The sequence below is a fragment of the Pieris napi genome, chromosome 19, assembly GCF_905475465.1.
Source record: "Pieris napi chromosome 19, ilPieNapi1.2, whole genome shotgun sequence".
In the NCBI taxonomy this organism is placed as follows: Eukaryota; Metazoa; Arthropoda; class Insecta; order Lepidoptera; family Pieridae; genus Pieris; species Pieris napi.
Window position 1 is genome coordinate 4416318 of NC_062252.1, and position 16182 is coordinate 4432499.

Consider the following 16182-nt stretch of genomic DNA (forward strand, 5'->3'; position numbering starts at 1 on the left):
ATATTTATATTAATTTGTTTACCGCACCGCATTGAAATGACATGTTTTAATCTGTAATTTAAATGCGGTTTATATTAAACTCAAAGATACTCAAAAAGACTTAACAAATGGTATTAAATGCAATTTAAACCGTCTCTTTGAAATACTTTATATGCTAAACATTAAGAAGTAAACTAAATGCTAAAGTGAAGATGATGCGATGATTTTTCTAAATATTTTCATTAACCAGCTCTATGGATGATTCGTGAGTATATGTTGGTGAGGTGAAGTTCATTCTTGACATTATTTCCGTTGTGTTATTGGAATAGTCATTCCCGAACAATATTGGATCTTCGATGAACTGTGTGTACTCGTCAGTCACGAAGAATTTCTCCCATGCCTTTAGCAATAAGAAACTTCTCGTTACAATAATTTAGCTCAAAGTATTATTATGTTAGTGTATTAGTTTTATGGAAATCGATATGAGAACGATTAGAAACGATCACTCGAACCAGTGGAAAAACGTTTTATTTGTTGTTTAATAGTACTGAAGGCAATACAGTGAATTCAGTCAAAAGTGATCATTGCTAAATCATAACATACAATACTATTAGTACGTTAAAAATATATTTTCATAAAGGGGATTTGGTCAATGAGTCAGTCTTTACATATTTTATGGTTAACATAATGCACTGTACATAAAGTAGAAGTTCTAATAACTATTATGTTATATTATTTGTAAATATGTAGTGAATGTGTTACTTACAGTTGTTGATGGTGTTACAGTAGGAACTGTGGGTTTGTAAAAAGGCCTATCTAAATAAGAACCTCTATATTTTGAACTAAACTTATGTTTTGGTTTTTCAGGTTCTTGTGATATCTGAAATTGTTGCGTTAATTATGTTGAAGTTTTTGTGTATTTGTTGATACAATGATTGACTCTGTATAAACACAAATACTTACGCTATTTGCAGGACTTTCTGTTGTCTTGGAAAAGGTGTCTCCGTACTTTCGAACATTCCGGTCTTTACTTTTGAAGGAAGGAGTATTCGTTCCTTGAACTTTAGCTTTTTCTTGTTTGCGTGCGTATTTCCTGGTTTTAATATTTCTTATTTCTGGTGTTGCAGAAGTGATGGCTTTTTCACTTTGTATATTTTCTTTGTAGTTGGCGTGATATTTTGGTGTCGTTATGTCCGTGTTAATAATTAATTTATTTTCACTTTCTTCAGCTTTATTAAGAATCTCATTTTCTGTACTATTTTCTTGCATTTCTTTACCTTTAAGTACGGGTGCAGTATTTTCTGCAGCTTTAGTTGGCTGCAGTTTATCAGACAAGCTTGGGCCATTGAGATAAGTAAAAATTAAAGGCATATCTGCAGAGTTTCCAACTTTTTTATCTGCTATCGGAGTTTCAGTGTTTTTTTCTATATAGCTAGTTTCTGTCAAATACAATTTTGTGTTATTTCTTAATCGGGAATAATATGTTGTACTTGGTAATGTTCTTCTCGCTTTTAAATTATTTCCTGATTGTACACGATCATGTTTACGATTTTCATTCAATGGTATTACAGTGATATTTTTGTTTACGGGATCGTTTTTACGAGAAAAAAGTGAGGAGCGTATGACCTGCTTTTTTGGCAGCGAGTCCAGTCGCTTTGTTTTCAAAGTAATGTCTGTTCTTGATGGTTCCGTTGAAGATAGAATTCTTTTGCTAAATTTATATGGATTTTCAAGGCTAGGTCTTGTTGCATTATTTATGTTTTCAGTTGTCGATTTAGTTGCATTTGGTTTTTTACTTCTGGATAAGTAAGTACCACGTGGACGAAAAGGAATAGACCTAGATTTCGGTGCCTCAGAGGTTGTGGTCGTGGACGTTAATCCTAATGATAAAGCTTCTTGTTCGTCACCCTTCTTACTTTTTTCTTCATTTTGCAACTTTTTACGAAGCTAAAATATACAATATGATTATTGATATAAATGTACATAAAAATTAATCTATATATTTAACAGCTAAACCAATATGATACTCTATGTAGTTGGACTACAATTCTAAGTACAGTCAAAATATTTAGCTTAATATAAGCTTAATTCCATATGAATTATCTAATGTTAAGTTTAGTTAAAACTGTTTAGTTTACCCGAGAGTTTTTGTCAGTGCCAGGATCCGTAGTGTTGGTTTGAATAGATAGTGCGTGAGTTTTGGAATCTTTGTGTGATGCTTTCACTGACAAACTCTCGCCTAAAGAAGAGTTTGCTTGTGTCTGAAAATTATAAGTGACATATTGTATTATTAATACACTGTATAGGAATTATGTTAACGAGCTGTGATTGTTAATATGTAATAATATGAAATTTTAAGCGGCTACACGGATTCCATAATACTAACCGCATTTTTAGCTTGTATAAGAGCTTTAAAACTCTCCGGGTAATTATCATCCTCGCTTATCTCGTCGGACATTTTCGAATTACTTTTAACCTCAGAAGATTTGAAATAACCGTTACTTCTTGTGATTGGTCGTCTTACGACTTTCGAGGGTTTAAGTGTACTCGATGTTAATACTGATTCCGTGCTTGGTTGAAATGTGTTCTCAGTCGCTTTAAAAGTTGTTGAATTTATTTCGCTGAATTCAGGTTGACTTGTTGTGTCATTCCTTTGACTAGATTTTTCTACCTCATTTAAAGCTGTTGTTATACCCACTCCAGTTAAATTTGTATCTGTTTCCAATGTTCTTGTTTTGTACCTCAATTTCCTTGAATTTCTTCCATCGCTTACTCTCGTAATTTTTGTTTGTTTAGCTGGTGCAGTAAAGGTATTTGTAGTACCTGCTACTTCTAAATCAAGAGCTCTCGAATTGGTCCTTGTATTAATTCGTCCTCGAGGTCTGATTTGTTTATAATCGTCCACAGTGCTTACGGTAGAACTTCTTCTTCTGAATTGATTAGATGGTGCAGTTGCTCCTGTAGGAAGAATTTCATTTGTTTTTGTTATATCTGACCTAATTTCAATACTTCTAGGTGACAACGTTACAGCAACTTTATTGGATGAACTTTCTGGTTGATCATTAAGGGGAGTAGTAGTAGGCGTAAACTTTCTTCCACTTCCACGGGATCGTCCTCGAATAATACTCTCTCTACTTAAGATACTCTCTGTAGTTGCTTCTTTCCCAATTGTTCTAGATCGAGATCGGATACTTGATCTCCGGGATTCAAATGGGTCATTTTGTCCAGATTGCACTTGTATTTCCACGTTAGGTGAAATATTATCTTTTTCAAGTGTCCTAACTCTGCTTCTTGACCTAACAGTGCTTGATTCTTGTGTTTCTTCCCTTCTTCTTATGCTTCTTGATCTATACGTCGGTATGTTGTCTTCGGTTTTATTCAAATTATTTGCACTTCTATCAGCAATCGTTCTTCTGCTTGTTCGAGATATGCCTTCACCCTGAAACGAGATAATAATGGAATTATTATTAATTATCAATTAAATATAAAAGCAATATACATATACTATCATCTCTTAAGAGCTAGCTTATAACACATCCTAATTTTTAAATGTGCTACAATTTAACGGGCTTGCCAATAACTGTATGATAATGAAAGGGGGAGGGGCTCACAATCAGTGGCGTAGCTAACAAGGGGCTAGGCGGGGCAGTGCCTCGGGGCCCTCAAGCTCAGGGGGCCCTCGAATCCTCACCAGAAATCTCGTTCGGTTAAAAAATGTTAAAAAAATCATGCTGTATCAGGAGTAAGTAAGCTAATGTCAATAAACTTTTTTGTACTGGTCAATATAGTGGTTCAATTTTATTTGATTTTACCACTCATATTGATGTCCGTTAAAGTCAATAGCTCGTGTCAAATCTAAAGATTTCGGCTACAGCTCATTGTATAACGCGAATTAGATAGCAATTGAAAACAAAACCGCATCAAGCCTGGATTTAAACGAAGTCATTGATACTTTTGCGAAAACTTAAGCTAGGAAAAAATTGACCTAGACTGAAAATCTCTGACCACGCAATTTATTCTTTATTTTAGGGAAAGTTTAGAAATCATTAGGGCTTAGGTCGGGGCTGTACGGCGGATGGTCTAATAATTCTATGTTTTCTTGCTCTAAAAACTCTTTTGTTCTGTGCGCGGTGTGAGAACTCGAATTGTCGTGATGGAGGATGATGCGGCGGTTGCTGTTCTCTTTACGGAGTTCAGAAACGACCTGTGGCAAACAATTGCTAGCATACCATTCTGCATTAACCGTTCTTTGTCCCTCGAGAGGAATAGTCGCAACATGGCCGGTTTTGGAGACAAACGTGGCCACCATTTTTTTTGCAACACTCCCCGAACGAACAATTTTCGTTGACTTTAACTCATTTTCGAACACCCAAACTCGTGACTGGTTTTTTGTGTCGGGTTCGTACGCGTGTATCCAGGATTCGTCACCTTATACGATGTTGTATACAGCATTTGATATAGTAGTCCTGCGTAGAATCTTTCGAGGGCTTCATCACCAAATACAGAAATCATCCGGTCAACACACTGTTTTTGTGATAAACAACTTCGAAAGTCATAATAAATCATCGCTCTTGAATTTTCTCGAGTCAATTCCATTTTCTCAACGACTAAACAAGTTTGACAAAACTTTGTGAAAATACCGAGAATCTTTTTAAAAAAAAAAATGGTATTCGATTAAAAAAAAAAGGAGATTTCAATTAAAAATATTTAAATATGACAGGAACAGTGGTATTATTCCATTCCATACTTTTAGTGCAGCCTATGTAATTGTAATTTATGTTGTTACTGTTTAAAAATTTTATTACCTGCCCTGCACACAAATAAGAGCTTAAGTAGCTTAGCATTTTTAAGGTATTTGTATATTTCATATTTTTGTTTGATTAAACCTAATAAGTTTACATAGCAGTGGGCCCCCATTTTTTAATTTGCCCCAGGGCCCTTGGTCACCTAGCTACGCCACTGCTCACAATTATGTTTATTTGTTATGTATGATATAATGGGTCGCTTAGGTGCATTAGTAAAACAATGAAAGTGCATTCCAAGTTAAACAATAGTTGGGACTTGATGCGGATACCGTAACGGTACCTAACAAATTTATCTTGCTCAGTGATATAATATAGTGCATAATAACTGTAATACATTATGTAATTACATATTATTCAGTGAATCTTCAAAGCGAAGTGATCTCCAGCTTTATCGTAAATGATTTTTTTAACATCAATACTTTTAATAAATGCTATTCTTTACTATATTTTCTTGTATTTAACAATATTTATAAAGAGAAAAGAATGAATTTCCCTGTAAACGTATTCAAACATATGAATTAGACTGGTAGCAAACTAGGTTAAAAGTAATCGGTCGATAATGACTATTTTGCAACAGTCAGTTAAATGAGTGTCCATCCGTAAAATAAGGTTGATATGTTCAAGCTGCGAATAATAGTAAGTAGAGCGTAAATATAAGTACTAAGATAATAAACATGAATCAGACTATAAGTCCTTTAAAGCGCCTAAATGTAGATACATGTAGCAGTATAAATTAAAAGATGGGAGGACGATCTGCCCAAAGAATGGAGAAGGTCTGTTAAGGATAGAGAGACGTGGAAACCATTGGGGGAGGCCTATGTCGACAGACAACCTGACCAAAGTGGTTGCTAATAAATTATTATTTTCGCTATGTAAATTAGATTTAAGAATAATACTGTTAAGTGTTAAATAAGAATAGCTTGGTAGTTAAAAAGGTCAGCGAATAAAGGGCTTTTATTATTATTATAAAATATTATTAGGATTACGCGCAACACTGCTGCAAGATTTTTAGAAGACATCGTGAGAAATCCAACATGCCTTAGGGTGAGTATAGACCCAAGTCAACGGCGTTTGCTCAAAAGGCTATTCACCTACTTGCCCATTCGAAGAAGCAAACGATCAAGAAAGAGATACAGAAATCGGAGGCCTATGTAAAAATAAATGCCGCTATAATCTTTTAGGTTTCATTTTAACGGAACTAACATCAGGTTAATTGAAAACGTAGTTTTCAAATCCAATTCTATTTTAAATTTCAAAGGTACAAAATTGAGCGGCTGGAAAGGGTTAGAATTTTCGCAGAAATTTTACTTATAACTCTAGGACTCTTTTGCCTCTCGCGAACCTGCGTTTATTTATTTGAACCAAAAATAAATAGCATCCATATAACTTAACCACTACGGCTCGAACTAGGGTGTGCATGCTATCAGAAAAAGTTTTGGGTTGATTATCAGTTAAAAAAGTTCTACGCGATAATAAGGTTTCCAAATGTTAGAAGAATTAGATTGGCTTTAAGTATAAGTGCTAAATGATAACCGCTACGTACTACACCATTATAATTACACTGCTATATCTAAAGTACTCATTTGTCGAATCAGTCGAATTTTGTCTAATCTGTCATGAATATCACAGTCTCACAGTACTCATATAAGTACTGAGTACTAATATGAGTACTGTGAGACTGTGTACTCAAGTTAAAACTGTGTAATTGAACTGATTTAGCAATTATTTTTAATGGGGTAAGGCAGTAAACGTGACACCAAACATAACCACGAAAACTTATGATGATAATTCTTTACTACACATTAGTTGACCTTCATCTAACCTTTGGATATCACAAAAGCCCTGACACAAAGTCTCCTATTAAAGGTAAAGTATTCAGTTTCAGTGTCAACTGAAATATAAGATTGTGTTCAAGTATGCGTTAAATTGATCATTTTCAATAGTTTAACATGATTATTGAATTATATATATTTATGGACAAATATTATATTTCAAGCTTCAAATTTCCAAATGATATACAATATTATTTATTTAATGAGTAGTGTGGACTCAGTTTCCACACTAAGACGCAAATTTGTTCCGTTGTGCGATAGAAAAGTATACAGACGCAATGTTTTTATAACTTTTGAAATACTTGTTCAAAAGTTATAAAAAAACATGAAACTATGGTCACCCGATCAGCCAGTCCTTGATCGCCTTTCACCCTATGACAGATAAAGACTTTTGCCTTTTATGAATGTATATTTATCACTGTATGAGCCTGGGAAATTTTTTATGTCCAAAAGATATTATAATAAGAATGTTGTGTACTTGACCCTTAAAACTGTACATTACGTGTTTCCGTTGTTTAATTAGCCTTTATGTACTTTGATTTCATTACGTCATATGTGGTAATTTAAATATATGTTAATATAGTGTTGGTCTAGTTGCCTCGTGGCTCTCATCCCTGATGTCGGAGGTTCGAACCCCGGCTCTACAGAAATGCACTTACTGTCTATGCGCATTTCACACTTGCTCGTATGGAGAAGGAGAACATCGTGAGGAAACCGAAATACCTTAGACCGAACGACGGCGTGTGTCACGCGCAAAAACCTTTCTGTTTATTAGAAAAAAACAAATGTTCTCAAAACATAGAAAAATGTTCTCGAATAAGAGCTGAGTCCCAGACTATACATTGTTTATTTCTCGATTTAGAATACCCTCCTCGTTAATCCTCCAGGATATCAACTAATAAGAGGGCGATACTCAATATAAGTAAAGGAGCTAAGAAAGACTGTCTCTGACCGTTTTGAATTAAGTTAAGTCTTGACGTGACGTTTGATTGAATTAAGTAAGGTTAAATGTTACACTTCGTTATTACCTGTTTGTGCTTGGACTATGTTGTAAGAACTATGAGTTCTACGCATCTTTTCTATGTTATATGTTATAGTATATAGACGGATAAACTTTGTTGAAATACAGAGTTTTCCAAATAATAGAAATAAAAACGTAGGCGCAGTTCTACGGATGGTCCACAGACGGGGAGTTTCTTCGTTCTCATGCAATTATAGTTTGTAGTTATTTTTATATATTAATTCATACAATTTCATATCATAAAATTACTACTGGACTTGCATGGAACTCGAGTAAAGAGTGCCAGGGCCATGAATTGTTACTGTTAATGGTAATACTGTTGACTTTTATTTAATTTAATTTCCTCTGAACGTAATGCTATTGTCATTTGTCGAACTGAAATAAAAACAGTGTATTATATTTTAATATTATATCTTTTTCATCCGTTCGTGACTTGCACCAGAACCTCGTGACGGGCATCACTTACATCACACTGGCTAGACGATACCCTTCTAACTGGTTCGAATGTTACATAGCCATTTAGCCTTACACTTCTTAACCGCATTTTTAAATTTCGAACTATTTTCGACAGAACTGTGCCACAGATCATAATATAACATTATATAGAAAAACTAATCGACAGAATTTGTCGAGTTTAATCTAAAAACCCTATCGACCAATTATTATCAAGCGATGCAATGATCCAATTACGATGTTAGCCAATAACAATTAAAAGATCATCTCGTTTTGAAAGTAATTTTTGTGCAGCATTGTGATCTGTTATTATCTCAATGTATATGCAATATCGTTTTATATGTCAAAGGTAGATAGTATCATTGCTCTACATCGTGACTGGTGCACATATGCTCATGTGGAAATCAATCTTATGTATCTCTTGTCTACAATTCATGCTAATCATTGATCTAGATAAATATTTTTAAGCATTTCAGTTCAGCAACGTTATTTAATATGGTTAAAATGGTATTAGTCCATTGAAATGTGAAATGGGATGAACATTTTTCAGGGGACGCAATTTTATTAATGGGTCAATACAAGCTTAAACCCAAGTTTGTGGGGATGGCGCCCTTGTCCCCCGCCATCTTGGAAAAGGGGTGAAAACACGTTTTTAGCAATATCTCCTAAACTATCCATCGTACAAAAAATGTTCAGTTTGGCCCTCAAATTGTAACATTTCAATGGCTTGGTCACATTCATGAATGTTTTGTTACTTTTCATTATTAGCATTTGAGGATTACACATATGTAATCATTCTTCTATCTAAATTATACATCCGATATTATATCTTAATTTATGTAAGATATATAGTTGTACATATATATTTAAACTGTTCAACAAGCTATCCTCTTAAAGATCAATGATCTGTAAAGAATTTTAATATAGAAGTTCATATTGAAGGAATCGCCAGAGCGAAAGTGGTCTCGTATCACTTTCATGCGAGCGCAAACCGGCTGACTTTCAATAATGTTAAAACTGTATTGGTTTACGTATGTTGTAAGAAGTTGGTTTGTCGTCTAAGTAGAGGGAGTCATACAGACTCTTAGTCATAACAAGTGAAACACATGTTTTGAAGGAGATTTTGGATCACAATTTTCTATAATCTAGCTACGAGAAAGATGAAAGAGCACTTCCCATCTATATAGTTTAAAGCCAATTGTAAAAAAAATATTCAGTTTTTTTTAGCTTGTATAATTGTATAACCTTACATTCTTCGGACACGTATCTCGGCGTGGTGATCAGTCCATAGAACGCCTTGTCTTCCAGGGGAAGGTGGAAGGCACTAGAAGGTCACCTAAGCGTTGGACTGACCAAATCAAGTCTGCCGTAGGAGACTCACTCAATCAGTGCAGCTGGATGACCTCTAATAGGCAACGATGGCGAAACGACGTAAAGCGCATCACATCTGCCCCTTCTATTACCACTTCCTAGCGATCACGACCGCTCTGTCAAGAGTGCACCGGATAGGAAGAAGAAGAAGAATTGTATAACTGTTTTTAAGATTAGGGCTGTTATAACCAAGTAGGTATTATTTTATGTTCTGGTGGTTGGTTAGATTAGTTTTAATGCCTTTGCTTTGCCTTCAACCATTTTGAATAAATATTTTCTTATTAAAGTCCTGATATTGAAAGTAAAATAACCAGGATATGTGTCCTTGATATACACCTATAGATAATTACTAGTTAATTATAAGCAATTAGTAATTGTGTAAGTTATAATTATTTATACGTATATGACAAATGAATTTATATATGTCATGAGAACAATTAGTATTTATTAATGTCAAAGTAAATAAAAACTAAGCAGATTGGAATTGTGATTTTTGTAAAATCGGATCTACTATTATTTCGTATTGTAACAAACATTTAAGGTTGAAAATTTGCACTTTTAACTTTCTTAATTGTGATGAAATGAAATCACCAATAATTGATGTCATAATTAATTTCTATATATATTTTTAAAATATAATCACTACCTATGAACATACAAAATAAGCTTAAAACAAAGAACAATTAGGAGTGTATTTCTAGCTGAGCAGCGTTCAAACCCAGCTGTGCACAAATGGAGTTTTCGTTAAACACCTGAATGGCTTCGTTCCGACGCCCCAACCAACATAGTGGTGTCAAAGATTTGTTCCTAATAAGAAACTCAAATGTTTATAACCAATCGGGTCACAATTTCAACAAGTTCAACTCAGCCTTGCGATTCTGTAACTCACTTTTCGAACTCACACAGCGGTTTTCGCATCGGCGGTCGCTCTCAAATCAGTCGTGAAGCAGTCATTTTATGATTTAGCATTCTGATTAACAATAAACTACTATCTCCCACCTTTTCAGAATGCCAAATCATAAAATGACTGCTTCACGACTGATTTGAGAGCGACCGCCGATGCGAAAACCGATGTGTGAATTCGAAAAGTGAGTTACAGAATCGCAGGGCTGGCCTGAGGACTTTTTTATTGATGTTCACTTTACAATATAAAAATACGTTCTAAAAATCAAACCAGAACAGTAACATTTACATAATCAAAAATGTTATTAAGTGAGAGCGTGTCTTATGTACCATTTACGAAAAGCAAATAGATCTTATCTAGTGAAGATCGTCACGGATTTCCGTAATGTCTTTATTAAGAAAACATCCTTTTTTTGTGAAGAGAAATCTCTGATTGTACTTGCTCGTACGGTAAAGAAACGTTCAGATGTAGCCCACCAATTTTCTTGCAAATAATTGCTTCAACAAATGAAACAACTTAAAAAATGTGAAGCCATACATGCAGTCGTTATGTTTCTTATATGTATTCAAAAGTATCGCTCTTTACGATCCTTACGTATTATACTTCGTAATGCCTTTTATGTTCTTAAAAAAAATACTGTAATTGATAAATAATTTTGATGTTTTTTTACACTTACATAAACTCAAGGCTTTTGGAGTGATTCAGAGGGATTTTAAATATGAAAAGAAATATCTTTATCTACATTCACACTTTTTAAAATATTATATTTTAGATAAAATTACGATAAATAAATCAAATCTAAATTTATTTATTTTTATTGATTCACATTTATAGACTCAATATTAAAAAAATAAAAGGTTAAAATTTGCATTACCAGATACCAATAAAAATAAGTAGAAGAGTAAGATTCTTTGCCATTTTTTTCAATCCAATAAATACAATGAAAAAAGGACGATAACAAGTATTTATTTGTTGTTGTATGTTTATGTAATTAATATGTAATATTGTATTTTGTTTAATTTTTTATGTATTTCGTTTGATTTTAAGCCTAATTAATCACGAAATCTTAGTCATTATAATTTAGATTGACCTAAAGTTAGATGTCTAGACCGTTACATAAGTCTAATAGGTATAATGAAAGATTCATATGTTAATGAAATCACATAAATATTTGCATATAAAATATTTATTTACGAAACTTTCATATGGCGTAAATTATTGTAATTAATCATGTGTTATTGGGGCGAAACAGAATTAATTATATCTAAGGGATTCGCACTAGTTACGAACAATAGTGGAACAATTTGTCGCTGGGTATAATTTGTATAAAATATACCGTATTTAAAACGTCTAATTGTGCTTATTAAATTAAAAGTATTGCATTAATTATAGATACCAATCCCATCGAGGGTATATCGTTGATTCAAAGTTACTTGCGTATGGCACTTGCAGCCCCGTGTACGATTGTGACGAAAAAAACCGACCAAACGGTGGTTCATTTACTTTCCTGACATTTTCCTGGAGTACAGCCCTGCGATTCTGTAACTCACTTTTCGAACTCACACAGCGGTTTTCGCATCGGCGGTCGCTCTCAAATCAGTCGTGAAGCAGTCATTTTATGATTTGGCATTCTGATAAACAATAAACTACAAGCTCCCACCTTTTCAGAATGCCAAATCATAAAATGACTGCTTTACAACTGATTTGAGAGCGACCACCGATGCGAAAACCGCTGTGTGAGTTCGAAAAGTGAGTGACAGAATGGCAGGGCTGATCGCAGCTGGTAAAAATCTGTTACAGAATTGTCAAATATATCAGTAAGATGAATAGCACAAGAGGTAACGTGGGGCCAGCCAGACCGCAGGCTCCGACTCGCCCATAAATATCATGTTAGTTTGGTATCGTAGTAGTACTAGTTTTCTTATTACAGTGGATACAGTAACTTGAATTAAAGTTTTTTTTCATTTAGCATGAAGAAAGAACACAAATAAATAATTTAAGCAATCTTTTATTTAGAATTTAACTGAATGCGATTTGATATAAAGAAACCAATCTCTCTTAATTAAAGTCTTTGTAGTCTAAATGGTATGTAGGTTTCGGCCAAATTTATTGTAAAGACACATTATTATTCAACCCACACTTATTGGTGAGCTGAATTGGTGATATCATTAATTATGCTCATTTAAAAAGGAGTCATTAAAATAAAAATTATGCAAAGCGCTATCATTGATACGATACGCAATATTTAATTCATTTCAGACCGCTGTCGGAAAAAATAGATTAATACATTATAAAGTATTTTTGTTTTACAAAAAAAGTCTAAAAGTAATGTTGAAATGAGTTCATGGATAAGGCCTTATGAAGGCTCTGTTTAGCTATGTATGCCTGGTACCTTGAAATAAGTATGAAATATAATTATTTATGAAAGGAATCCTTAAGGCCTGTGTTGTCTAATTAATAAATAATATCTTGAACATCGAATGAGTTTAATCTTTATTCGGTTGTGAGAGATGATATAGATTAAATTTCTGTTAAATATTATAGACAAAGCCGATAATATGAGATTTTCCTAAAACATACCTTGATTAAGTTAACTTGAGACCTTTAATAATAAAAGTAATCTCGACCCTGAAATACTTTAAATAAATAAAACCTAAAATAAATCATAACATTTATTTATAATAAAATAATCTACATGTAACCTTTATTCGATGATATCAAGTGTCGATCCAAAATTAAGAACAACCTTGACATTTACATAAGAAGCTGCATTCAATGATGTCATATATTGTTTAATACACATAATGTCAAAATTAATGGCTGATGCATGTCAAATGTCATCTGCCCATTAACATAAGTGGAGCCTCTGTATCTGAATTGTTAAAATGTCATACAAAATAAAAAGATAATGAGAACGCTCATTATGTCCAGGTAACTTATTCATAACAACGATGGCATAGTGGATTCAGCGTGCAACTCACATCCCTGAGGTCGTGGGTTCGGAGATCGAACTGATCGGCTTTGCACCAATGCACATTTCTGTCTATGTTTGCATTTAACACTTGTGTGAACGGTGTAAGAAAATATCGTGAGCGCCATGAATAGCCGTGAAAAACCGGCTTGCCTTAGACTCAAAAATTCCACGGCGTGTCTTAGGCTCAGAAGGCTGATTACTTTCTGGCTATTAGAAAATACGAATGATCATGAAATAGAACAGAAATCGGAGGCTCAGAAACATTTCCATTTATATTGAACGCAATGTAATTTCCAAAAATTATTTCCCTAAACGAACGGTGACTTTTCTGATTGTTGTGTAGTTCAAATATTAATTCTTACAAAATACAATAATATACGTGTTAGTAATAGTATACGAATAAATAAATTACACAATATTACTCTTGAACAGTAGAGAAGCTCAAAAGGTCATACCATAATCATCCCACAACAAACCGTATAAGAAAACTTAACAAAATACAAAAATTTGAATGAATCATACCATCCCACTAGTACCATTAAAGGAGACCTCCAAAATAAATATCTATTAAACTATTTGTCCTACAGAGTTTAGTTGTTTTAAAGCATTTTAATAAAGTAAGTTTAAAACTTAGTAAAGACGGGATTTGGTATGGGATACTACTTGTGTGGACACGTTTACCCCGTTTCACATCCCTCGGACAAGAAAAAAAGCTGGGGCAGTCGTAGCAGGCGGATAATAATAAAGGGCTCAAATATAAGAATCTTTCCTCCAACTTCGATTTTGTTCCCTTTGGAGTAGAGACCGTTGGGCTGTTATTAAAGTGCTCAGGCGCTAATTAAAGATTTAAGTTGGCGCCTGGTAGATAGTACTGGTGACCCCAGAGCTGGTGCTTTCCTCGCTCATCGCTACGTACACTGCCACAGGGACCATACTTTTGAAATTTTATTAATTTTTAATTTATTTTTATTATTACTATGTAGGTTAAAGTAGTTAAAATTTTAAATATTGTATATTTGATAGTTTTGTTAGTAAAGTTAGTTTTTTTAGTTTAACTATAATTTTCGAATAAATTTAATTTTGAACTCTCTGCTCGGTATACTTACTAATTGACGATACAAAAGTGATTTTATATAATATATATATATAATTCTTCTGTGAGTGTGTATGTCACTGAACTTCTCTCAAACGACTGGACCGATTTTGATGACATTTTTTGTGTGTGTTCAAGGGGATCTGGGAATGGTTTAGATTCACAAATCAGCCCGCCAGATGGCGCTGCAGTCGGTACTTTCATACTTTGCTTTACTAATTGCTTGAAATATCATGCAGGACAACGTCTGTCGGGTCCACTAGTAATATATATATGTAATAGTTTTAGTTTGCGTCGATTAAATGTATGTCATGCGTAAGTCTAATTATCTTATTTTCGATTTTCTCTTGCATATGGGACAGATGAGCAAAAACTATCACTTTCATAATATACATCATTAGTCTCATTAGACTAACCTTAATAAATTAATTTCAACACTTTCAAGTCATCAAAAGTAAATTGCAAATGTAATTAATTTAATATTGACCTTAAGATCTTTAAATGGAATAAGGTCGGCTAAGACACGCATTAGTTTTAATGTAATAATAAATATACAAAACAAGCCGTAAAAGTTTGCTTACAAAAGTAAACATATATTTATAAATAAGTCATAGTCTAGCCGATTTGTTCTCGGCCTTTGGGAGGGTTGTGCGGTACCGGGCGAGTGCCTAAACCGTACATGGAGGACACGGTCGAATTTCTAAAGACAAGCACGAATTATAAAAAATCCTATACTTGACGCTGGCTAATGCACAAATCGTGCCAGAGCCATAAAAAGTTCATTTTTTTCTCCTATATAAGACGTATGCATAAAAAATTAAGGAATATTAAATCAATATTGTCTTGATGGTCATGGCACCCTGGTAAGTGATGTACATTGTACAAAGCTTTACATTGATTCGTTTGCTTGTTAGTAAAATTAAATAGTAAATACGTTGTGACTTAGTTGAGTGTTTGAGTTTGTTTGTGAGATAGCCGCAAAGCTTTCGGATTCTCAAGAAAATAAACACCGTTATCCACTGAATAACAAACAAAATTTGTGCAGACATAGTATCTAGGCTATGTATGTGTTCTTAAGTAGATATATATAATATTATGTGTTCTTAGAATCTTAAGTAATTTTATAATGAAAATACATCTAATATATAAAATACTTGTGTCACGGTGTTTGTAATTAAACGCCTCCGAAATTACTTGACCGATTTTCGTGAAATTGTGTGTGCATATCGGTTAGGTCTGCGAATCGGACAAAATAAATTTTATTTTTAAGAATAATTTTTTTGTTTTTATTTTTTAATGACACAGCATACAAAATACATATAACCCTTAATTTTTACCCCTATTTTTTATTATAGTAGATAGTTATTTTTATTGAACTAAAAAAAATCCTAGAAATAATATACATGAAAAAACAACGTTTGCCGGATCATCTAGTAAAGCATATAATAAAAAAAATCAGTATTAAAGTCGGAAAAGTTATATACAAGTTTCTATAAATAAATCAGTTCAATATTTTATTATTGAACTAAATTGCTCCGATTAGTACTAGACTTTCAGACTTGTCCTATTAAGACATAATTCATGACCACTTAAATATCTGTTATTAGAATCAATTTATATTTTTTTCATAAATAAACAAAAATATAACTTGTCATTCGTACAGGTTTTAGATTGTGATAAATACATGAGTTTGATTCCAAACCTCAAGAAGAGACCTCAGTAAATATTGTACTTTATTTATTTATTTCTT

At 33.3% G+C, this 16182-nt stretch overlaps 1 protein-coding gene across 24 annotated transcripts in view; it reads right to left on the minus strand.

Annotated features, from left to right (window-relative positions):
• Positions 1-16182, minus strand: part of LOC125059248 (mucin-3A-like) — a 78223-nt gene that overhangs the window by 14827 nt on the left and 47214 nt on the right. For 19 of the 24 annotated variants that reach the window (XM_047663576.1, XM_047663578.1, XM_047663577.1 and 16 more), the window contains exons 4-7: positions 2366-3418; positions 2118-2240; positions 943-1926; positions 746-859 (exon numbers count right to left, since the gene is read on the minus strand). In XM_047663576.1, coding sequence (XP_047519532.1) covers positions 746-859; positions 943-1926; positions 2118-2240; positions 2366-3418 — 2274 coding nt within the window. Of the gene's footprint in view, positions 1-226; positions 380-745; positions 860-942; positions 1927-2117; positions 2241-2365; positions 3419-16182 lie in introns of all 24 variants that reach the window. The other 5 variants (XM_047663596.1, XM_047663594.1, XM_047663600.1 and 2 more) reach the window with 3 other exon arrangements.